The following is a 25,971-nucleotide window of genomic DNA, read 5'->3' as shown; positions in this document are numbered from 1 at the left end:
TAAAACAAGTTATAATTCCTCACCACAGTGGAATTCATCAAGCCCATCCTCACAATCTTTCTGACCATCACATATCCAGCTATTCAAAATGCATCTTCCACTAGGACAACCAAAATAATTTTCTTCACATTTGTGTTTGCTTTGAACTGTGGTAGAATATAGAATGCAATGTCAAATACTTTAAATTATTATTAGACTTTTTCAATTTTATGTAGATACAGGGCTTAAGCTGTAAATGATAAAGAACAGGCAAAAATACTAGTTGACATATTCTCCTTAAGCTCCAAGAAGAGAATGAAAAACCATCAGATACCAAAGGAAATAGCCAAAAATGACAATTAAATCCAGTTTAACAATGTACTGTTCAGTCTCTAAGCACTATAGAATTTTCTATGGTGGCTTTAGTGTTGAGCTTGAAGTTTATTTCATTATGTTCTGAGAAAATGCAGGGAATAATATCAATATTTCTTAATTTTCAGATTTGCTTTGTGCCCTCGAATGTGACCTATTTTGTAGAATTATATATGTGCTGCTGAAAGAACATATTCTGTAAGATATCTGTTCAGACTAGTTAGTCTGTGCAATTGTTTAGTCTGAAGTTTCTCTGTTGAGTTTTTGCCTATCCAGAGGTGGCAGTGGTATGTTAAAGCCACCAACAAATCAATGTGTTTCAACCTATGTGTGTTTTTAGTGTAAGTAGTGTTTGATGAATTTGGGTGTTCTGGCATTTGGTGTGTAGAAGTTTAGGATTGTTAAATCCTCCTGTAGGAAATATCTCACTAATTTAATTTTACTTTATTTTTTATTTTTTAAATTAGTTTTTACTGTGAAAATACTGTACAGAGGGATTACAATCACTTGAGCAAAGTAATGAGTAAATTTTTTTATCAAGCATTGCTGTCTCCTCCTTTGTTTCCCCTTCCCATACCTTCCCATATCTCCTGGTCCCCATCCCCCGCCAATTGTAAAGTTCATTTTTTGACATAGTGTCTTGTACATCTCATTGTTTCAGTGGCTCAAACTGTATCCTTATTTAAGCAATTTGTTTTCCTTCTCCCCAAATTATACCAACATCAAATACAGTGAAAATAGGGGTTATACCATGGGGGAGGGACATACAAAAAATCACGTGGTACCTTATAAATACATTAGAAACAATAGCAAGAAAGAAAAAAGAAAACACTTGTATCCTTATCTTGGGGTTCATTTCACTTAATATCATTTTATCTGACCTTTTCTGCTTGTCTCAGATATATACTAGCTGTTGCAAATAAAGGAAACCGTGGGACTTACGTATCTTTGTGCCTGGCTTACTTCACTCAATATAATTTTTTTCCAAGTCTTTCCATTTCACTAATTTTAATTTGAAGTCTATTTTATTTGAAATCAGGATTGCAAATCAAGCTACCATCATAAACATGTTCATTGCAGCATTATTTACCATGGATAAGATATGGAACCAAACCAGATGCCCCTCAGTGGATGCATGGATCAAAAATGAAGTTCTATGTTCCCATCAGAAAGAATGACATTGCCTCATTCATAAGGAAATAGAAAGACCCTGAAAAAATTGTATTAAGCAAAGTAACCCAAACCCAAAGAAAAATAGGCTGTATGGTTTCTCTCATTTGTAATAACTAGACTAAGGTCTATGAGTTCATTGGACTATATATAGTGAAGCATGTTGACTTAAAATCCAAGAATTAGAATCAAGAAGTTCTTATTATGTCCTTATGTGGTTATTTTTTTACATTTTTATTGTCAAGGTGATGTACAGAGGGGTTAAAATTATGTTAGTAAAGTAATAAGTACCTTTCTTGTCACACTTGTTATCCCTTCCCTCATTTTTCTCCTACTTTCCATCTCCCGCCACTCTACCCTCAAGTTGTACAAATCATTTCCAACATAATGTCTTGTGTTTATCGCTCTTACATTGTTTTCCCCTCTTGTCCTATTCTCACTATTTTGTGTTCCCCTTTTCTTTATTTCCAATAATTAGTGTATGTCTACGGTAATCTTAGCAGATGAGCAGAATAGCTCAACAGCTATGTATATATGACCATATAAGAAAATGCTAAGCAAAATGAACTCGGAGATATGGAAAGGAGAGGTTTTCTTTGTTGTTGTGGTCTTATTGTACTATGTGAATTTTTTCTTTTGTATTTTCTTCCCCCTATTGTACATGCTCTGTAGTCACTATAAATACAGTGACCCTGGTATTGTATGTACATTTATTTGAACTAGGGAAGGGAAGTGGGACAACAGAATGGTGAGACAAAGAACAAGGGGGAACCAATACAACAGTGACATTCACAGGACAATATGTTGGAAATGATCTGTACAACCTAGGGGTGGTGGTGCCAGGGAAGGAAAATAGGAAAAAAATGAGGGAAAAAGGTAACAAGTTTGACAAGATTTGTAGCTTTTTTGTTATTTTTTTGTTTTTTCTGTTTTAGTTTTCTCTACCTTTGTCTTGTATATAAGTTTATTCCATCTGTGGAAGGGAAAGGGAATCACAGAAACAGCAGGATGAATTAATGTAACATTGATACTCACTTGATACTATGTTGGAAATAAACTTTGCAACCTTGGGGGGGGATGGTTAGGGATGGGTAGGGGGAAGAAAAGGAGGGATGGGGTAACTGTGTTTAAAACAAAAGTACTCATTACATTACTCGTGTAACTGTAACCCCCTGCTCGTTACCTTTTCAATAAAGATGAAACGATACATAAAATAGATCCAGTTCAGGACTTGGCCTTAGAACAGACTTAAGCAATTGGCACATATGCTGGCTCTAGAAAATAGGATGGATATTGGAAATAAAATTAAAATGGGGAAAGTAACTTAAATGACTGTAAGTAGATGAATCTAACTTCAGAGAATCTTTGTGTGTGTGTGTGTGTGTGTGTGTGTGTGTGTGTGTGTGTGTGCCAGTACCAAGATATTTTCAGTATTATGGCTATGGTAGATTATGAAGTTTGGTATTGTTACAGAGAATCTTTTTTGAATGGAAAAAATATTCTCTTTTTTGGAATGGCAATGATTTATTAATTTTAATTTTATTTTATTGTAAAGATGTTGTACAGAGGGGTTACAGTTACATTAGTAAGGTAATGAGTACATTTCTTATGGAGCATTGTTACCCACTCCTTTGTTTTTCTCCTATTATCCCTCCCCCATCTCCCTCACTCCTCACCCCCACCAAAGTTGCAAAGTTCACTTCCAACATAGTGTCTTGTGAGTATCATTATTGAAATGGGTCATCCTCTCTCTTTGTTTCAGCATTTTGTTATGTCCCTTCTCGTCCCCAAATTAGAAAAATGTATATACAAGTTTCAGGGCACCAAAATCAAATACAGTGATGACATGGGATATACCATATAGGGGTAAGAATATACAAAAGAAACAAAAAAAATACATTAAAAACAATAACAACAAAGAAAAAGTCTTGTGTCCATACCTTGGGGTTCATTTCACTTAGCTTCATCTTATATGTCATATGTACATAGCTTTGGAGGTTTTCTGCTCATTGGATAAAATTATCCTAGCCATATACTAATTGCAAAAGAGAGAAGTCATGGGACCTATATTTATTTGTGTCTAGCTAGGTTACTTCACTTAAGAAGATTTTTTTCCAAGTCTTTCCATTTCTTTCCTTTCCATTTCCTAATAAATGGGGTGGTATCATTCTTTTTGATGGAAGCATAGAATCTATCTCTTTATCTCTCTCTCTCTCTCTCTCTATCTATCTATCTATCTATCACATTTTCTTGATCCATTGAATGGAAAATATTCTTAAGTATATACTCAAAAATTACAAAATAAATCTCAGTGTATATTTGTTTGAAAAATGTAGATTCTTTGTATCTATTTTCATTTATTCTGAATAGGATTTGATAAGAATCAAACAATAATTGTCTATTATAAGATAGAAGAACAAATTATATTGAAACTTCTTGAACTGTTATAGAGCTGATGTGTAGCTGAGTGTTAGAATATGTACTCAACATATGTGAGGTCTTGGATTCAATCTTTAATGTCCCAAATATGTTAAAAAATAAATGTTTGTACTTTGAAAATAGTATCATGAGACTAAAAAGAACTATTTAAATCATTACAAAATAGAGTTACTATTATAATATTCAAGAGGGCATATGAAATACTGGATTTTTACTTTTATTATATGATATTGGACACAGTAATTTTAGATGTACCTTGGTTAAGCCCTTAGTCAATCAACAGTGAAGTAAACCTTAGAGAATATAAGCACAAAACACTGCAAAATATGCTATTATGAAAGTCTTGCCAGCTAAATAATGTGTTTTTGCTCATTCATGGAGTTTAGACTCAAATTTCTGCTGCTGCTGCTGCTGCTGAGGAGGAGGAGAAGGAAGAGGAGGAAGCGAGGGAGGTGGAGGAGGACAATAATGAAAGGAACATTGAAATATAAAGAGAATAAAAGTACATGACATATTTACTCATGAAGCAAGTATAATAAAATCCACTAAAAGAGGGAGGGAAGAAATAGGAGAGTTAGGGAAGAAAACAGGCTCTGGGGAATAAAACTTGGTCAAATAGACTGTATGTACCCATTGAATTATCAGAATGAAAGCAACTTGTATCATTTATGTGTGCTAATCATAAAATTATGGTATGAATAATTTTAAATTTTAACTTTATTTTTAAGAAGGAAACCACAGATCCAGTGTGTTCATTCTGAAATCATCATCACTATGCTTTACACCTTGACCTTCTTAGGAGTTTGCCAAGTTATTATCTGAAGTGTTTTGGCTGAGCTGCTGCTGGCTTCCTGCCTGTCTATCCACTTGTCTTATGAACCTGCACAAACATTCCTTTCCATCCTAGATAGAAAAAAAATTCTCACTTTCCAAAGAAGATCAATTTTAGGAATCAACAAATAATATGGGAAACAAAATAAAGTATCCATTTAATGAATGTCAATTATATGCTGCCTTTAAGATAATTTCAAAATAATAACATCAGCCAAATTAAGATAATGTGTCATTTCAAAAGAGATATTTGGGTTCATTATCTTGACAAACAGGCTCTACCAACCTAAAACAATAAAAATTCATTTTAAAATACTTATTGTAAACAGTAAAAGTGTATATAGGCAAAAGACAATGAGCTACAGTCCATGCAATGTTTTGTAACTCCATGTTGCTTTTCTTTTTATTCCAGTTACATTATACATATTTTTTTATCTTTTCAGTTTTCAACTTTTTATTTAAGTAGTTATAAAAATTTTTCATTTAACAAAGCAGTTTGTGAATATAATATATCTTGATCAGTGTCACCACTTCCAACATTCTCACCCCTCTCTTCTCTATCCACCCCTCCTTAATTTTGTTGGACATACATTATATTCTTGCTGCAACCGCCCTCTCTTCTCCTGTGCTTATTTTCTTCATTTGTCTACATCTTTCCCCTTGAACCTATGCCAGCCTTTCAAGTGCCTGCTTCCTGGTGTTTTACTTTTCTGAACTCTGATTTTAGATTTTTATAGAATTATACAATTTGAAATGTCTTTTGAATCTACCATATTTGGTTTAATATGTTTGTTTTTTGTGCTGTTTTTTATTGTGTTTTCAATGGAGAAATACATCTTCTGTTTACAAAATAGCTCTTGAAAAATACAAGGAGTACAGATACTATAAACAAATCAAACTTCAGTCATGAGACACTACATACATCATGCGAAAGCAACAGTGTGATCTCCAAGTTATGAAAACTAGAATTAAAAAGTCACTACACAGAAAAGGTCCAGGTTTCCAGCCTGGCAAAACTTGGATGCAGTTACATGAAATGCTTAATAAACTGAAGTTTTTTCTCCCCAATGTGTAAACAAAATGACAAGACTAAATCTGTGCTTGGCGATGTCGATCCAACTCTGAAGCTACACAAACAGACCCCTTTACAATTCGCCTGTTATTTGTTTATACGTACATACCACCCAACATATTTACCTGTGAATTTGTAAGTTAATGTAGTTTTCACAAAGTAAACCAAACATGAATCCTATTTTTTCTGGGCCTGACATACTTAATATAATTTTCCAAGTATTCCCATTTATTTATGAGAGGTACAATGGAAGGGGAAAATAGAGAGTATACAAGGAATTTAATTAATTAAATCCTGCCCAAAATCCCCCAAACAATCCAAGTAGTAAATAGGCTCATGAGCTAAACACATTCTTTTCAGAAGAAGAAATAAAAACGGCCAATAGACAAATGAATAAATGCTCAAGATCTCTGTGCATAAAGGAAATGCAAATCAAAACAACAGTGAGATTCTACCTCACCCCAGTTAGTATGATAACAAACAGTAACAGATGCTGGCAAGCAGGTTGCCAAAAGGGACCACTTTTTTATGTGTTTGGTGTAAATGTAAACTTTTCACTATGGAAAATAGAGGTCCCTCAAAAAATTAAACATACAACAACCTTATGATCCAGTGGTATCACTGCTGAGCATATATCCAAAAGATTACAAAGCAGGATGCCAAGTCACCATCACACACCATGGTTATTGTAGTACCATTCACTCTAGACAAGATATGGAATCAATCCAGATGTCCTTGAATGGACAAATGGGTCAAGAAAATGATATATTTGTACAATGGAATTGTACTCATCCATGTTGCTTTTCTACCTCAAGCAGAGAGACAGCCTACCTTTTGAAAACCAAAAAGGATTTAAACCAAAATGGTATTACAGAATGGTCCAACATCTTTATTACAAAAAAATATTTTTTATAGAAGACTATGTGTTTTTTTAATTGCTATGGGAAATATCCAATAAAAACATTATATAAAATATTTAAGAAACTTTTTATTTTAACAAATATGAGAAAAGTATATGGTTAGAGGCTGGGGTCTAAAAGGGGAATAAAAACGAAATTCAAAAGTATTCTGTTTTGCATACCCTTTTCCAATTTTATATGTACACAGTAAGTAAATTACAGGCATATGTATATGAATATATATTTTTATATATAATTTTAGTACCCTCAATTAGAATCACAGAAGGCATTCTCTAAAAAAAGCAGATGATACTTTTCAGAGCTTACATAGATTATGATGGCTTCTAGAAAGACACACATATACCTGTTGGACCTTGTTCCATAACAAAAATAACTGCTTCCTAAGTCCCTCTGTCCATAATTGTATATACTGTAACTGAATCCTCAAAAGAAAATTCTAGCTGTATGAGAACATTTAGCAAAGCTGGTAGTAAAAAAGTATAACTTTTCTTTTACTCTGTGAATAATGGTTACAAGTTTTACTATATTTCTCACAAATACTTATGGATTAAAGATTTTACTTTGCTTTGCTTTAATAATTAACTGATGGATTCTAGTGCTGGGGATTAAACTCAGCACTCTCTAGGCAAGCATCTATCACTGAATTACATCTCTAGCTCCGGATGATACATTATAAAAACATAATTACCAATTTCAAAATTATTAGTGAGGAGCTAAATATAAATAAAAGATCAAAATTTAGTGTCTATTCCTTTCTTTTCTTTTGAGATGGTCTCCTTTTGTACCTCAGGGCAGTCTTTTCTTCCCTCCCTCCCTCCCTCCTTCCCTTCCTCCCTTCCTTCCTTCCTTTCTTCCTTCTTTCCTCCCTGCCTCCTTCCCTCCCTCCCTACCTCCCTTCCTTCCTTCCTTCCTTGCTTTCTTGCTTTCTTTCTCTTTTTGGACAGTTTTGGAGCTTGAACTCATGGCCTGGGTTCTGTCCCTGAGCTTCTTTGTGCTCAAGACTAGCCCTCTACCAGTGGAGCCACAGCACCACTTCCATTTTTTTGGTGGTTAATTGGAGATAAAAGTCTCATGGGGATTTTTCTGCCCAGGCTATTTTTGAACCATGATTCTCAGATCTCAGCATCTAGAGTAGAATTACAGGTGTGGCTATAGTATTACTTTCTAAATGTTAGAATTATAAGTCATGTGCTACCTTGCCCAGTTTAGGACACATATCTTTAATAACCTCTTACACTCATTTAAATAGATCAAAGGACATTTTTTAGAAGGGAATAATTACTTTGTATTGTATATTATTTAAATGTTAATCTCAAACAGTGAAGACTAAAAATAACAATTAACAAATTCATCCAGCTATCTAAGTAGCTTTGAAATCTGTAAGGGAGGGACTATGCTCCTTTTCTTGTATTACCTGGACACTTTAATTCGTCTGAATAGTCGCCACAGTCATTAGAACCATCACATATCCAGCTTGGCAGAATGCACAGTGAGGTAGAATTACATTTTATGAACCCAGTAGTTTTCACTCCAAGTTTATAGAAATGTGTGCAGTTTGTATCACCTAAAATGATATAAACAAAAAATGAAAAAAATATCTCAGGTTCAAAGACTAGGCCACAGAGGCAAAAACAAAAAAAAGTTAGCTTGGAGAAAAACACAAAATTATCCTACACAAAAGAGGTTAATTACATATAAATTCTGGATGACACTGAGAAATAAGTTGGAGATCATTCAATGCAATACCAAAAGTGCCCAGGAATGAACAGATAAGAGGTAGTAAGGTGTCTTACTGCAGTTCTTTTCATCAGAAGCATCTGCACAATCTATGTTTTGGTTGCATCTTGCTGATCTTGGAATACAAGCCCCATCTGCACAGCGGAACTCAACAGTGGCACAGGTTGAAACTAGGAAAACAGGTAAATAAATAAATGAGTACATGAGAATAACTGCTTATTCATACACTGTTGACATTTTCATTAATGTAGTTTTTTTTTTTTGGTTTTTAACTCTGGGAAGTGTAAGATGACCATTGGCTCTCTACACAATGCTGGATCAATGCATCTTTTTTGTCTTCCCCTTTCCTTCCATTCTTCCCTGTGTTATGCTATTTCTCTTAAACTGCAATTACTTGTTCATGTATCTCAAGGCCTGTTAAATAATAAGTTTCATTAAAGAAAAGACTGTGCCCTGATCATCTTAGACATGTGGCTTTAACACTAAGACAGCTCTAAGAAATAATGTCCTTTGTGAATTTATTTCTTTTATTTTCTTTTTGCCCCTTTGGTTTATCCACTGTTGTCACTGTTTTTATTTTGGTACACTGTGACCTGTATGTATTTTAAGTTGATTTGGGGAAGGGGAATAACAAAATGGTGACACAAACAACAAAGGGTGAACCGATAGAACAGTGATACTCACAGACACTATGTTGGAAATGAACCTTATAACTTGGAAGGGAGTGGTGGTAGGGTAAGTTGGAAAAAAACAAGAGAGGGGGTAATTTGGGGAGGGAAGGGAACATGGGAGAAAAGCAAGAGAGGGGGGTAACACTAAGAAAACATGTACTCATTACCTTACTTATATAGTTGTACCATCTCTGTATATCACCTTTACAATAAAAGTAAATTCAATTAAAAAAGAAATAACTGTGTGCTGGTGGCTCATGCCTGTAATCCTAGCTACTCAAGAGGCTGAGATCTGAAGATCAAGGTTCAAAGCCAGCCCAGGCAGGAAAGTTTATGACACTCTTATCTCCAATTAACCATCAGAAACCTGGAAGTGTTGCTGTGGCTCAAATGGTAGAGCACTAGCCTTGAGCTGAAAAGCTGAGGAATAGTGCCCAGGCACAGAGTTCAAAACCCATGACTGACAAAAAAAAAGAAAAAGGAATAATGCATATTGAGGACAGTCCCCTCTCCTTTTATCTTCTACAGGAAAAGGCTATGAATAAAGGAAATGCTTAATTACATATCCCAATCTAGTTGTCAGAGATGCCTTCTCTCTGTGATAGAAACAGAGGCAGGGAAAATATGGAAATAAGGAGACAAAGGCAGATATGAAAGACGGAATGGGGACTAAGCATTCACTGTTATTCAGAGGAATGCACAGTCATTTGCACTCTGCTCTGACCTTTACAGAGGGCCATGTGAGTATAATATTTGCATAGATACTAAGTATGGCTCTTGCCAAGGAACACATAAATGTAGCATTCATTATTCTTATGGTTATAAAGTATACTTTACAATCTTCTGATATTTCTAGAAAAAAACCAGGTTTACAATAATATCATATGCAATTTGTTCAGAATACCTTTTTTATTGTTCATTTAAATTTATTTGTGTTGATACTGGGGTTTGAATACAGAAATAGGGTGTACTCCTTCAGGATTTCCTTTCCTTTCCTTTCCTCGCCTTTCTTTTCCTTTCCTTTCTTTCCTTTTCCTGTCTTTTCTGTTCTGTTCTTTTTCTAAGGCTAGTGCTCCAATATTTGAGCCACACTTCCTTCTGGTTTTCTGGCAGTTAATTGGAGATAAGATTCTCACAGATTTTCTTGCCCAGGCTGGCTTTAAACTGCAATCCTTAGATCTCAACCTCTTGTGTGGCTAGAATTACAGGTGTGAAATACTAGCATCTAGCTTCTGAATAAATTATTCTTTATCTAACATTTCTTTCTATGTTGCTTACCCATTCATTCCCATAGAACTGTTCCCAGTAATACGTTGGGAACAGGAGTGTGGCACATCATGTATGTTACATTCACTTAGAGAATTACACATTATAATAATGTACAACTTAAAAGGCTCTTTGAGTATGCTACTTTTACTCAATTTGTTATTTTAAACACCCTTTCTAATTATAACTAGAAATTATACCAATTGTAAATGGTTAAATTACATGAAAAATATGCAAATTTCACTCAAAGATGTGCTTGTCATTTGTATTTCATAATGCACGGTGTTTATTATATTTAATTGTATCTTGAAATTGCATACTTCTGTCTAAATGTTGATTAGAAAAAAGTTTTATTTACAATTTACAATTATAATTGCAGCTTTGTTTTCTTCATTAATGTAACATCTTAGCAAGTGACACAGATAACACCATTATAGTAGAGATAAATGCAATGTTCCAAAATAGAAAAAAAAATTGTATCTACAAAAGCAATATTTTCCTATATTCCTCTCTATTACATTCCATGCTCATTTTCCTATTAGTAGATATAAATATAATATTTAGCACAGAAGATAATCATGTCAGTTATTTACATTTTGTTTGTGACTTCACTATCTATTAGCAGACTCTTACTAATTACATTAAAATGATTTCTTCTAATCTTTTTGTTTAGAAGACAGAAGGCACTTGTCTGTAAAATAACATTTTAGATAGTTGTAATATTTTTAACAAAAAGCCTATAAAGGTTTATCTCTTAAGAAGCTAGCAGTGCTGTCTGATAGCATACTTGACATTAGTGTTCATGTCAGAAAGACTGCAATGGGGATGATTCCATCACCAATGTTCCTCTCTCTCCTTGTAAACTTCTACAGAGAAGCATTTAGTAAAAACTTAAGAAGTCCGTCTGAGGCTGTCATGGTGCCAGAGAAGGTGAAGAATCAGATTATCATTCTATGAAACTAGAGGGAGTATTTCACACAAATAAGACTGGAGATTTAGAGATTTTCATAGTTACGGAGTTTCTAAACCAATGTTGGAAGTTCTCAGGTGGAGTCAGGATATAGAATAACCTCTGCGAGGAGTAGGAAAGTGGAACAAGTAGAACGAACTTAGTCTGAATTCTGGGAAGAAGAAAGCAATAGGAAGAGGAACTGCAAATTAAAAGAAACTGAAACTGAGCAGAGCAGTTAGGAGACAATGTTTAAAAGAAAAGCACAGGAGAAGAGATGAGCTCAGAGGTCAGGAAGCTGGGATTGTCAGCAGAAATATTGTAGGTTACAGTTCTTCTTTTGCAACTATCAATAGACCTAGTGAATTCTAGTAAGGAGTGTTTGGCCTGGCATATTACCAAGTGAAAATGTGTACATAGAAATATATTGTCACTTTACATCTGGTCCTGCCTTCACAGATGACTTACTTACAGAGTTTGAGTAACATGAGAGGTTTAAATAGGTTGATAGGCTTAAAGAGGCAAAGTTGTTGTATAGATTGGGAGCTGCAGAATGACATAAGCAGTAAGAGCGAGACTGCATTAGAGACAACAAAGTTAAGTTGTGGGATTGGAAAAAACCCTCTGAAGTAGCAGAAACTTCATAAAATAACAAAAACGAATGTCTTTTCTAGACATCTTCCTGTTTTTTATCCTAAATTCTTATTTTCTTTTGAGCAATCAAGTATTGAAATTTGTTTTATTCTTTTGGGCTGGGAAGATGGCTCAGTGGTAGAGCGCTTGCCTTGCATGCATGAGGCCCTGAGTTCGATTCCTCAGCACTACACAAACAAAAAGGAAAAAGCCAGAAGTGGCACTGTGGCTCAAGTGCTAGAGCACTAGCCTTGAGCTGAAGAGCTGAAGGACAGCGCCCAGGCCCAGAGTTCAGGCCACACGACCAGACCCCCCAAAAAAAGAAAAAAAAGAAATTAGTTTCATTCTCTAGGTGATATATTTTATAGAGAATGATACTGAAATATCCAAATTGTCAGGTGAATATGAAAATTTTCTGCAAAATATTTCCTGAGGCCAAATGCCTTAAAAGGAAAGTAAAGAAAACAATGTGGTCAAAGTAAAGAAACTCTAAGTAAGACTTAGAATACCCTTCAGATAGTCCCAAAGCAAAATTTGGCCTACAGAATATCAGTGAAAACATACTATGAATACACCAGGAATAGTAATCAGGTGGCATAAAGCATGAAGCAGTGACCGGGATTGTAGATGAAAGTATAGTTCAGAGAAATAGAAAAGCATCCTCTCCTTTGAATGATTTCTAAATTGTCCTATTCTTATCCATTTGTATACCAAGTCATTGAACACATTTAGCAAAATATGAAATACATAAAAATCAGTATGTTTGCCCTGTGGTTCTTAAGATGGTTCTTACAAAGTCAATGCTCTCTTGCACCTCTCCTTACTTAGTCTATAGCAAAGGGAAACTTGTAAGGAACAAACAGAAAGCATTAAACTTGCTCACATTTCTCTATTCTGTTCACTTTCCAACCAAATCTTATTTAAGTATTTAATTACCAGTTAGGGTTAAATGCTGTGTGAGCACAGGAAGAATGTTAATTTCTTTTCCAGCCATATTCCTTTAGCTTGTTTATGGAATATATCATTTTTTTTCTTTGAACTTTGGGGAGGGAAAACAACAAAAAACAGCAGTGTTCTCTCCTTTAGGAAGCCTCAGAACTCCTAGCGCTCCAGTCTACCTAAAAAGTGTTCCAGTGAAGATGTGCGCACTTCCCAAGGGAAGCAATTTATCCTTCTGTCAACAGCAAGGAGTGAGATCCGGCATTCTCCCTGAACCTGCACACTCATCTCGTCATACAATCATAGTAAGAATACAAAATGACAAGCTTTTTGAACAGCTCTTTATATTGCCCCACTGTAGCCTGATGTCTAAAGCTCGTACTCATGAAAAGGATAGCTTTAAAGAAGCAGTAAATAAAAGATTGATGAAGATTTAGGATTGTTCTTTCCTCTACAAGAGAACAAAAATCCCAGTAGAATACAATTCCACTCTGTATATAGAGCCAGTGTCTTTGTAGAAGTAAAAACTAAAGGAAATAATCACTACCAATATACAAACAGCATATGTACAATAAAACTTCAAATAATTTACCTATTGCTTCATCATAGCAAAAATCTCCATTTGTACTTCTGATTCAACAAATTGATCCTTATCATTTGGTTTTATTTTTGGTTCAAAAGTAATAGGTGAGCTATGTATGTGAGTAAATATATTCAATAAAGTGCAGCAGAAAATATTTGCTGATGAAAGAAAGAGTAATTTCAAGGAAAGATTTGGAGAGAGAACTCTTTCCACCTCCCTAAATTATCACCCAAGCCTTTGCCTTCATCATCTTTTGTGTGTTATGAGTGTGATGCTTGGTGAATGCACACTTGAACCAATATATCACAAACAGTGATATATTTGGTGGATAGGATATGGACTCAGGGAAGTTCTTTTTCTGTATGAATTGAAAACTATTTTACAAGAATATTATGAACAATCTTAACATGATGAAAAATTAGAAGATGCAAGTGAGATGAATAGTCTTTCCTCTAGCCACTCATTTGCTAATCCATGGGACCTAGTTAGTTAAACTCTGTCATTGCCAGTAAATAATAAATATTCTTATGTGACTCTGAGAAATTTTAGAGTTGTAACCATCATATGAAATATGCTGTATTAACATCAGGAAAGATGCACAATTTTATGCGTGTGATTACCAGGACTAGAACTCATAGCCTTGAATTTTGGTTCAAAAATTTTCACTCATGGCTGAGACTTTACAACTTGAGCCATGTTTCCTGGGTATCTTCTTGGCTGGTTATCTGAGTTTTTTGGACTACTCTTCGGTTGAATTTTGACTACAATCTTCAGATGTGAACCTCCCTAATATCTAGAATTATAGGCTTGAATCCCCGCTGCCCATCTCATTTCATCTTTCTATTTTGAAGGTATCTAACTGCTCTGATTTTTACCACAAAAAAGAGGTTATGATCAAAAATCACTTATACTGTTCAGGGCGGAAAGAGATAGATGAGATAGTTATGATCCAGAAATCAAGAATCAAGCTTCAGATGGGTAAAAATAATAATTTGAGTTATTTTTATTAGTATTCATCTGCTGCTATTGCTATCATTACTCAGAATAAATCTGTTTTTATAAAACTTACTATTTCATGCATCCACACAAAACCATGTGCTACTACTCACTGTATTTCTAAACCCAAATATACAAACTATTTTTTTTTACTACTCTTGAAAACAAATCTCCATTCCCTAATAAAACCCATAGTAACTTAGAAATTTGTGATAATTTCTTTTGACCAATTTAAGTAAAAAACTTTTTAAATTTAGTTTTTAGGTTTTTATACATTCTAATTTGATATTTTATCACTCGTTTGGTTTGCTGTGCTTAGTAGATTAGCCTGTCCTGCTTGAAAATATCTGATAGAAAATTCTGCCTCTATATTGTTCTGCTGTTTTCCTTTCCTTCTTTATTTTCCCCAAATGTTTATTCAATTCTTTCCAGTGCTGTGGCTCAAGTGGTACAGCAGTAGCCTTGAGCTGAAGAGCTGAGGGACACACCCAGGCCCAGAGTTCAAGCCCCATGACTGACAAAAAAAAGTTTTTCTTATTTGTAGGGTTTAGATTTTGAAGTTCTGAATGGTCAGAAAAAAAATCTTTGTCACAGTTCTGCTGCTTTTGGCCATTCCATTGATCATCAATGTTTTCACAAAAAAGCCAAAGTTAGGTAGCATTTGCTGTATGCCAAGTACTATTCTGAATATCAATTAGTATTTAAGTTTATATTAGTATTATTGCTTATTTGTATTTTCTACTTGAAAGTTTGAAAATTGAGGCACACATTGGTTAATTTTGTTACACAAACATAGGGAATAATGGTTGAGGCAGAATTTTAGTCAAATAATCTTCCATAATAGTCACTATGGAAAATGGCCAAATAGTATCATCATGATTATCAGTAAAATCAACTAGAAAATTGGTATGGAGTGCAGTTAAAGCCTTAATATACCCAACCTCAGAGTAGATAGATTAGAAGATATATAAAAACAATTCAAAACTTGCTAGTGATTAGATATGAAAGTAATGAAAAATTCAACAAGGAGGTATAAGGTTTTCTGTCTAGTTAAGAAATGAGATTAAGGGTAAACAGACAAATCAGGAATGAATGGGAACTTTTAATCATAAATCAGAATTACATATTTTTACAAAAAAATCCCAAGCCAAATAGGTAAAACTGGAGTGATGAGAAATAATTTTAAATTAGATTTATTCTTAACTGATTTATAAAAATAATACAAATTAATGTGTTATCATGTGATGTTTCAAGACATACACACATCATGTAATGTTTAAATCAAGTGAAACACATCTGACTCCTCCAAATTTCATCACTCTCCCATGGTTTAAAGGCTTAAATTTTCAAAGTCCTTTCTCTAGCTTTTCAAAATATGAATTACATAAATATTATTAGCTATATTCACCATAATAAACTATAGCACATCAGAACTTCGAAATCTGATGTAACTACATTAGAAACTGGTTGATCAACTTGGTCCTTCACTAAGGTTTGTCTACCCAGACTATGGTTACTGCCAGTCTACTGTTAAAATTAGGGCCAGAGTATTAGATTCCACTGATTGAGATCATGTACTATTTAACATCTCTGTGCCTAGGCCATTCTCCTTGGATAGCGATCTCCAGTTCTATTTCAAAAAGCATTTGTGTAGGTATGCTCTATAGATGTTATTAGGTACATTGCAACAGAATGGTCTCCAGAAAGGTTAAAAAAGCACTATAATGGTATTTTTGCCCTCGGACAAAGAATAAAGTACCTTTACAATCCACTTCATCAGAGTTATCTCCACAGTCATTTTCACCATCGCATATCTTGCCATGAGGAATGCAACGACGGTTGTTGCAGGGTTTAAAGCCTCTTCGACAGCTTCTGTTTTCTTATAAACAAATGTAGAAACTTATAATTAGTAGTTATATGGAAATATTGTATAAAATGAAAACCCTAATGATCATAATGACTGGGTTGAGATTCTTCAAAATAGAATTATACAATAATGAAGCTCTAAATTATATAATTATCAGATAACATAAAGCAGCTCATTGAGGAAAGTCTTTTTTTTATCTAGTGTTTCATACCGGATTGTTTCTTTAAATTGTTTTCACATTATTGTTTCTCACACTCTGTCAAATGTGAGTAATAAACATACAAGGGATGTCCAATTCAGAAGAAATAAGAAATTAAGTTTTACATAAAAGGTTACAGAAACTCTCCAAAAATGCATCACCTAACTTCATTACATCTACAAAGGTCTTATAACAAGTAATAATGAAATCAACAAAACATGTATTCTTGAATTATTCTTACAAAGACTCAACAAAATATCAATGAACTTCTCTTTAAAGTATCTTTCAAATGTCTACTAAATTAAATAAGAAACTTCAATTTGAATGTCCAGTGAGACAATTAAGAAATCAAATAGGAAAGATATATATTTATCAAAACAGACGGAAATACAAATAAAATATGTTCATCCTAGAGGACACAGGAAGAGCAGTACAAACAGGGAAACTTATATCATTAATGTCTACAGGCAAAGATTTAGAAAAATTTATACCAAAATGTCTAACAATGTAACTCAAGGTATGAGAAAAGTAAGAAAGCAAGCTCAAATGAATATAAGGAAAAGATAACAAAGATCAGTTTATAATTAAAGAAAACTTAGACTAGTTCTTGTGATAATTAAGAATTAAGAGGGCTGGGAAGGTGGCTCAATGCATGCATGAGGCCCCAGGTTCAATTCGTGAGCACCACATACGCAGAAAATGCCAGAAGTGGTGCTGTAGCTCACGTGGTAGAGTGCTAGCTTTGTGCTAAAGAGCTGAGGGACTGCACTCAGTCTCAGAGTTCAGGCCCCACAATCAACGAAAAAAGAAAGAAAAAAGAAAAAAAAAGAATTAAGATCAAAGTTATTGATTATGATGTAACAGGCATGATGTTTTTATTCTTATTACGATGAAGGTCATTATTTATTATAACTTAATAAATTTAAGTTGAAGTTTTGGAAAAAAAGAATTAAGATCTAAAATATATAATAATAATAGCATATTAATACTAGCAATATCAGTAATGGTAGTAGTATTAGTAACTATACAATAATGAAGAAATTTAAAGCAATCAATAATAGGCTGATGTGGTATTTTTTAAATGAAGACCCAAATGAGCCGCATATATAAGAAAAAAAAACAATGTCATAACCACCAGCAAAATGTAAATCAAAACCATAATGAGATATCATTTCATGACTGTTTTAGTGGTGGAATGCCCAATTAGCAAGCATGAGGCCCTGAGTTCAACCAACAGTACTGAAAATTAAAAAAAGAGTTTTCACTGTATTTGATATTGGTATAAGTTGGGGAGGGGAAGGGAAAATACAGATTGTTTAGGGATACAGATTGACCCATTGCAACAATGAGATGTACAAGACGCTATGTTGAAAAACAAACTTTGCAATTTAGACGGGGGGCAGGGAGCTGAGGTGGTGGGAGAAAAGAGATGGGAGGGGAAAAACAAAGGAGGAGGCAACAATGCTGGATAAGAAATGTATTCATTAACTTTGCTCATGTAACTGTAAACTCTTTGTACAGTATTTTCACAATAAAAAAACTTAATTACAAAAATAAATAAAAAAGAAAGATAAAAAAGAACTTAAACAAAAATGACAGAAAATAACAAGAGCTGGCTAGAATGTGAAGAAAAATGAAACTCTTGCACAATTTTGACCAAAATGTGAATTAGTACAGTCAAGATGGAAAAGATTGTTAAGATTCCTCAAAACTCAAAATGGATTCCTCATATGATCTACAAATCTTCCTTCTAGTACATATTCTAGGAAATTAAAAACAACACACAGGACATCTGCACTGAGTATTTATTGAAGCATTACTTCAAAATTGCCAAAAATATGGAATCGATAAGAGATGTAGCTTGAATCTGAATAAATGAATATAATCTTATAAAGCTTTGAAAGAATGAATAAAATCCTGTTATTAAGATAAGACTATTGAACTTTACAACTTCAGGAAGGGTGGGGAGTTTGGGGAGGTGGGGAAGGGAAGAGATATTAGGAGAAAAACAAAGGAGGGGTAACAGTGCTCAATAGGATATGTACTCATTACCCTGCTCATATAACTCTACGTCTTCTGTACAGCATCTTTACAATAAAATAAATGTTTAAAAGACAAAAAAGACAGGACTATTGATATACACAAGATGGATATAATTGGAAGACATTCTGTTAATCAGAAAAAAAGTCAGGCACAGAAACATATATTGCATGTTCTCAATTATATATGGGAGCTAAAAATTTTCTCAAAGAAGTAGAAAATTCAATAATCTTCTCCAAAACAGGGGAAATAAGTATAGGGAGAAGGATGGAAAAAATGGTTAATGATTACAAGGAAATAGTACATTAGAGAAATAATGTTCTATTGAAGAACAAGATAATTATATTCAACAACAATTAAAAATTTCAAAATAACAGATAAATTTGAATATTCATGACAGAAATAAATTATATATTCCTGAGCGATAGATATGCCAGTTATTCTGCTCTGATATCAATCTGCTCATATATTACTGATATGCCTGGATATCAGATGTAGAACTATATATCAATTATAACTTAAAAACAGTCTAAATAAATAAAGGCTATGTGACGGTAAATACATGGCTCACAAAACCTAACATATTTACTAGCTGAAGCTTTATACAAACTGTTCAGCATTGCCTGCTTTTCAGGAATATTATCTTGCTTCAATTAAGATTAAAAACTGATGTAAAATACACCTCAAGCCCTTCAGAGTAAATGAAAATTTTTACATCAATTATTATAATTTTATGATAATGTTTCTTATTTTACAAGATACAGCTATTCTATGAAACATACCATATTTGTAGCAAATTCTCTTCAGAATTTGGTTGCACATCAGACATTGCAAATCATATGCAACTATCACTTTAAATAACTGTGTCTTTACTCTGTAGTATAGAGGAATGTATTTAGATTGCTTAAACTCCATCTTCTTATTTCATCATTTTTTGATTACTGAGGTTTAATTATTACTTAGATGCTACCAGATATAGAAATGAAATGTAGCAATTCTAGCCATTAATTCTCAATATTAGCATAGCATGTAAATTCAGTGCTACTGGATTGATAGGATAAATATAAATCAGTATCAATTAAAGAAAATCTGGATCAATTTTACAGTAAGTAGGAATGCTTATACAAAGACAATGTCCAGGATGTTTGTAATAAAGGAAATTTTTCAGCTGCTTACTAGATAGAAAAGCTCAATTCTATTTCAGAAGAAGAGAGGTTGACTGTCAGGAGGTATTGCCAACAGAAGCACAGATGGGGAAAGCATCACAAAGCTAGTAAATGAGGCCTGCCTTTGCACATTGTCCCTATGCTATTCTGGAGACAAAAGTGCAACAAATCACACATTGATTTTTATCAGCCCAACAAGGTTCTAAGTGGTTGTGGTCTTTTCCTGGAGAGTAAACCTACAACATATTAAAAACACTGGATTACATTCTAAGATACCCAAAAACTAGCCCTACAGATCAATTGCAGAGACATGCTTCTTTACCTGCATTTCATGGATAGGAAAGGCATAAGAGAATCTTCCAACTACCATAACTATCATTGGAAATAAGGGTCTCATTTTAGGCATTAACAGAGCCAAGTCTATTGGCTTAGATCTACCTGTTAATCAGAGACACCAAAGAAGTCTACACAAAAAATGAAAGGAGAGAAACAAACCAAGATTTCAGAAACTTTTCTTTGAAATGAGCAAACCCTATGTTGGATGCTTACCACAGTAGAGCAGCTTCTCATCTGATTTATCCTTACAGTGAGGAGTACCATCACAGGTGAGCTGGTAGTCAATGCACTCACCATTTCCACACTCAAACTCTGAATAAATGTTGCAAGAGGAATTTTTAGCTGGAAGAATGAAAGGCCAACATTTTGGTGAACTCACAATAATTCTAAATATCTTTCCATATTATGATCATTATATTCTTTAGTCTCAATTATGAAATAAATTATAACATATAAATGAAAAACCAAATAAAGGTCAATGAGTTGGACTTTTCTTTACAGAAAGTTAACAAGGACATTTCCCATATCACTCTTTGTGTTTTGGAAGTTGTTTTTAAGTTTCTTGAGTGTTGCATAACTAATTTTATCTCCTGACTATTTTGTCAATTATGAGATGATTATATGTGTGTAGAAGAAAAAAGTAATTAAAATTTTGATGGCAATCTATCTTAATTTTTTAAAGCAAAAATTTTGCCTCTTAAATGTACTTTGCATATGCTAAGGATATTTTTGTTTTTTTCATATTAAGATCTATTATAAATTCTTCAAAAACATAAAACATCCCAAGTGTCTATTCCCCACTTAAATGTGTCATATAGGATTAATATTTCTGGTGAAAAAGAGTGAGAATCTATAAAATACCTCATGCTTATGTTCTCCAAGACACCATGGTCATGTTGTCCCATTTCTAAATCTCAGGATTTACATAAGAAATTTGTTTATGAAATGTGATCTACTCTAAATTAGAAATCTAGGTTAACAGTGCAAAACATGAAACTCTTATCTATGATGGCTGTTATTTTCCTTACTCAGTTACAATCTAGGACCTACATTTACTTGGATTGTTTGCTAGGCTTGTGCATTGTTTTCTGATGGTTACTTTGGAGATGTAGTCAGTCTAAGCTCACTCTTAATTGCGATCTTTTGAATCTCAGCCCCCTTAATGACTAGAGTTATATGTGTAAGGTATCAGCTTCTGGCTAAACGATCACGTTTTTGTGAATTCTGTTTTTATGAGTTTCCATTAAAGAAAATAAACCTAGTTTTATTCTTATAAGAATTTCAGCCAGGCGCCAGTGGCACATGCCTGTAATCTTAGCTACACAGGAGGCTGAGATCTGAGAATCGCCATACAAAGCCAGCCCTGGAAAGGAGAGTTCGTGAGACTCTTATTTCCAATAAACCACTCAGAAAACCAGAAGTGGCTCTGAGGCTCAGCTCAAGTAGTAGAGCATTAGCGTGGAGCTGAAGAGCTGAGGGAAAGCACCCAGGCCCAGAATTCAAGCCCCAAGATCCACACACACACACACAAAAAAAAGTAAACAAATAAAAATAAAAAAGAATTTCAGCGGGAGGAGTTGGGGAGGCAGGGAGGGAAGAGATGGTAAGGGAAAAACGAAGGAGAGGGTAACAATGCTCGATAGGAAATGAACTTACTGACTTACTCATGGAACTGTAACCCCTCTGTACAGTATCTTTACAACAAAAATATATATTAAAAAAAGAATTGCACTAGCAAATTTTCAGAATCCATTTTTTTGTCTGTTTGCATAGATTTACTCCATTGTTTATTGGATAATTGCTTGTTGCATTTAAATCAATTCACCTATATTGGTGGTATTAGAATTCATTTATCTCTGAAGGAGATATACCTTAATTTTATAATTTATAATTATTTTAGGAGTATTTGATTTAACAGTGATCAATACAATTTGTAGTTCACAGTGTTTTATTTCTGTATTAGTCTTTGAATTTAAAGAATTTTTTTTATAGAATGCTCACTTATCCATATACTTGCATACAAATTCTCATTTAATTAATTTGGTGATTATAACACTTTCTGAAGATATTTTTTTCTGATGTAATATATACATTAGTACAAGCCAATCTCAAGTATCATTCCATTTTAGAAAAAGAGACATAATTTTAAACCTAAAAATAGTATTAAAACATAAATGAAAATGTATAAAGAATACCAAAATAATAGGTATAATCACCCTACATCATGAACTGAGCAAACCTTATATACTTACTGGAATTTTCTTGGTATTCCTAACAAATTTGCCCTATTTTGAACATATCCTATTAAGCTTCTCACATCTAATAGAAAGTGCCATGATGGAAAATACCATAGTATTTGAAAATAATGACTGGAGGGTTATTACATGTATTTATTTATATATTTATATTTTATATTAGTAGAAACATTTGACATGAATATGATATAAATTTGATATACAATCAAATATTATATAAGCACAGGTCTTCTTCAGACAGATTTATTTGATCACATAGAGTGCTGTTTTCTCCTAGCAACAATGTGATTCCTTTGTACTCTAATTTTTTTATATAGCCATTACTTTAGCTAATGACATTTGTAATTCCTGGGCTTATTATGGATGTTGATAAGGTGAGCAATGTTGTACAGAATGGAAGTGCCTCATCATTTTCTCTACAATTATGACAACAAATGGTCTTCCCTTAATTGCCCTTATGTAGGTGTTAGTAAATGGCCTTTTACCTTTTTAATGATACCATTAACATTCACAAATGGCTCAGGGTGAACTCTTTCAAGTGTGGTCAAGGCCAGATACGTTCTCATTTCTCACAGATTAATTTGGCAGAATAAAGCCAAGAGTTAATTTCTAATATCTGCTGTATCCTAGACTTCAAAACAAATGTACAGTAGATATGTTCAATCTCTACAAAGATTTGTCACTTTTTAGGAGTCTAGTGTCACTCCATAGTTCCACAGACAAACAACTACTCTTGTTTCAAATGATGTATCATAAGTTTATGTGATCCGTGGAAGGGAAAGGGAATCAATAAAACAGCAGAGCAGAGGATAAACTAATACAACAATGATAGTCACTTGATGACACTATGTTGGAAACAAACTTTACAACTTAAGAGGGAGGGAATGTGGAAAGAAAAGTGGCAGAAAATGAGAGAGGAGATAACAGTGTTTAACTCCATCCGTATAGGACCATATTTTAAAATGCAAAATAATGTAAAATATCATGTAAAATCATAAACATAACTGAGGATATATTAAGGTTGATATATCTCCACATAAAAAAATAATTGTACTCATTATTTTACTTATGTAACTGTAACCTTGAATTCATTGCCTTTATCATAAACAATAAAAAATAAATAAAATGCTGCATTTCTTTAGAATTCATTACTTCTCAACAATAGAGAGGCACATATGGCTTAGTAGGGATTTGTATATGTAAACTATTTTTCAGCTATGGGCTTCCACTGTAAGACTTGTTGTGTTAACCAAAAGCAATGCTTTCATGTGGGCCTGTAATGGCCTATGAAAGCACTATTGATGATTATAATGCATAACTAATACTCTAGGCTTAACATATGGAATCAGATCCAAATCAAAATGCCTTGAAGTTACAAAGGACAACTGAAAAAGTTTAAGCAATTGGCTGATAAATTTAGGAAAACATTAAGCAACAAGGAAATATATGGGAAATTGTAGACTAAGGATTACATTTTAATTTTAATTAAATTTCTTTAAATTTAAATTTCACTGGCTAAATACATAATTTTCTCATTTTCCTGGGCAGAGTTATAAATCATGACTTTTAGAACTTTTGCTAAGAGGCATCTGTTGGCATTGTGGTAGACCTTAAAAAGTGAGAAACTATGGAAGAGGTAGAAGAAAGGTCTGTCTGATAAGTTCCAGAAAGAGACTGAAAAATTATTTTTATAATGTAACTATATCTAGCTCTTAGATAAAAAGATAAGGGTTGAGAATATGAATGAGAAAAAAGGTGCCAAACTTGACAAAGTATGAGAGTGAGTTCACTAATTTCCAACAAGGTATTTCTCTTCTACCTTCCCCACATACAAATAGCCTTAAATGTTAATGGCGATATTGGAACACATTAACAATTATTTATTTTGGAAACAGTTTGGTAAACTTAACTATTAATAAATGTATATTGTAACAGTATTAATTAAGCATTGTAATGCCTTTGGGAAGTATAAACAAGCAAGGCTGGAATGTTGCTTTCTTTAATTAACAGTTTTGAAATGATTACAAATAACCTGCATGAGCCATTCTCTTTCATTTTCACACTGTGACTGACTGTGAGTGGTTTCACTGTAAGTAATTGATCTACTGACTATATTCTTGTTTATCTTTGCTTTAATCAATTTTATTATTCAATGATTGTTAAAGTCATAGCTGGTGATTATTATGCACAAGTACTTAAGTACTTAGCCCTAACACCTTCCAGTCCACAATCACAAAGATAAAACATCTTGTCACTCTCTAATTTATTACTACCTGTCATATGGTGCTGTAACTAAACATAGTGGTGAAGTAAGTACTCTCATGGACAGAGATAGGAAACTATTGAATTTCTACTAAAATACAACTTCAAGAATACTCTAAAATAATTTTAATATATATAAGCTATTTTAAATTGATGTGAAATTACATTTTGGTTTTCTTTACTTACTCACACATCTGTTGTCAGCTATCAAGACTCGGTCCCCTCTGCAAGAACAATTTACTTTACCATCAGGAGTCAGAAGGCAGAGGTCATGGCAGCCTCCATTCAAGAACACACATGGAGAAAGTTCACCTGCAATAATGAGGCTTTATCGGTCATATTTTCCTACTGAATATACACTTTATCTTAATTACAGATACATGTTAAACTGCTGTACTGCCTCAACCTTTCAATGATACCTCATGGGAAATAAATACAAGACTTTGAAAATCCAAACCTTACAGACAATAAGTTTATTAGAAAAAAAATGTAACTGAGATGGTTATACCTTACTGATATATTTGTCCAGGATGTTAAAGAAGCCAGTGAACTAGTCTCACTAGAAAAAATAATGATACTAGGACTCCAATGTAGTAAGCACTTCAAAGAATGGAGACTTTCCAGCTTAGCGGCAGTACATTATCATACAGTTTGATTATCCTGCAAACAACTCAAAGTGAATTTTAAAAATTAAGAGGAATTAGAGAGATTGAAGCTGAATTTAAAAACAAATAAATTGAATGGTTTGTTCTTCTGGTGATAAAGCACTACAAAACTTAAACTTTACAAGAACTTTGGTGTATTCTGTAATGAGACGCTGAGTGCCATCCCCCCAAACAATAAAGAAACAAATCTTTTATTATTAGGCAATAATTTTTGTCCATTGTAACTTACAGCTATTAGTGTCATTGGCAACAGCGATGATTCCCATTGGCTGGTGTGGAATGTCAGAACGAAGAATTTTGGTGTCTCCTCCCGTGTACTTGTTGGACCGTAGAATGGCTCTTCTGCCCCAGTCTGACCAGAATATGTAATTGTCATAAACGGCCAAACTAAGAAAAGTCCCTGGCCCAGATTTGACAATCACCTGGAATGAATTAAAATATACTTTTACAACAAAGATGTTAGTATCTCTACACATCCCCCACAACTATAAAATGAAGATTAATTGATTGATAAAATGGAATCAGCACATTAAAAAGCATTTTACTTAATGTATCACCATGTTTTAAATCATCATTAGAATTGTCCAAGTATTTTCATAATATTCTGTCTACATGCTGTATTTC

At 33.5% G+C, this 25,971-nt stretch overlaps 1 protein-coding gene across 1 annotated transcript in view; it reads right to left on the bottom strand.

The window, feature by feature from the left end:
• Lrp1b (low density lipoprotein receptor-related protein 1B) overlaps positions 1 to 25,971 on the bottom strand; it is a 1,500,426-nt gene that overhangs the window by 269,891 nt on the left and 1,204,564 nt on the right. Inside the window, exons 44-50 of the mRNA XM_013030060.1 lie at positions 25,577 to 25,769; positions 24,869 to 24,994; positions 20,379 to 20,507; positions 16,317 to 16,436; positions 8,577 to 8,690; positions 8,198 to 8,347; positions 24 to 146 (exon numbers count right to left, since the gene is read on the bottom strand). Of these exons, the coding sequence (XP_012885514.1) occupies positions 24 to 146; positions 8,198 to 8,347; positions 8,577 to 8,690; positions 16,317 to 16,436; positions 20,379 to 20,507; positions 24,869 to 24,994; positions 25,577 to 25,769 (955 nt within the window). The remainder of the gene's footprint in view (positions 1 to 23; positions 147 to 8,197; positions 8,348 to 8,576; positions 8,691 to 16,316; positions 16,437 to 20,378; positions 20,508 to 24,868; positions 24,995 to 25,576; positions 25,770 to 25,971) is intronic.

The sequence above is a fragment of the Dipodomys ordii genome, unplaced genomic scaffold (genome assembly GCF_000151885.1).
Source record: "Dipodomys ordii isolate 6190 unplaced genomic scaffold, Dord_2.0 Scaffold126, whole genome shotgun sequence".
NCBI lineage: Eukaryota > Metazoa > Chordata > Mammalia > Rodentia > Heteromyidae > Dipodomys > Dipodomys ordii.
Note: the sequence above shows the minus strand (reverse complement) of the source record. Positions and strands in the feature narration are given on the sequence as shown.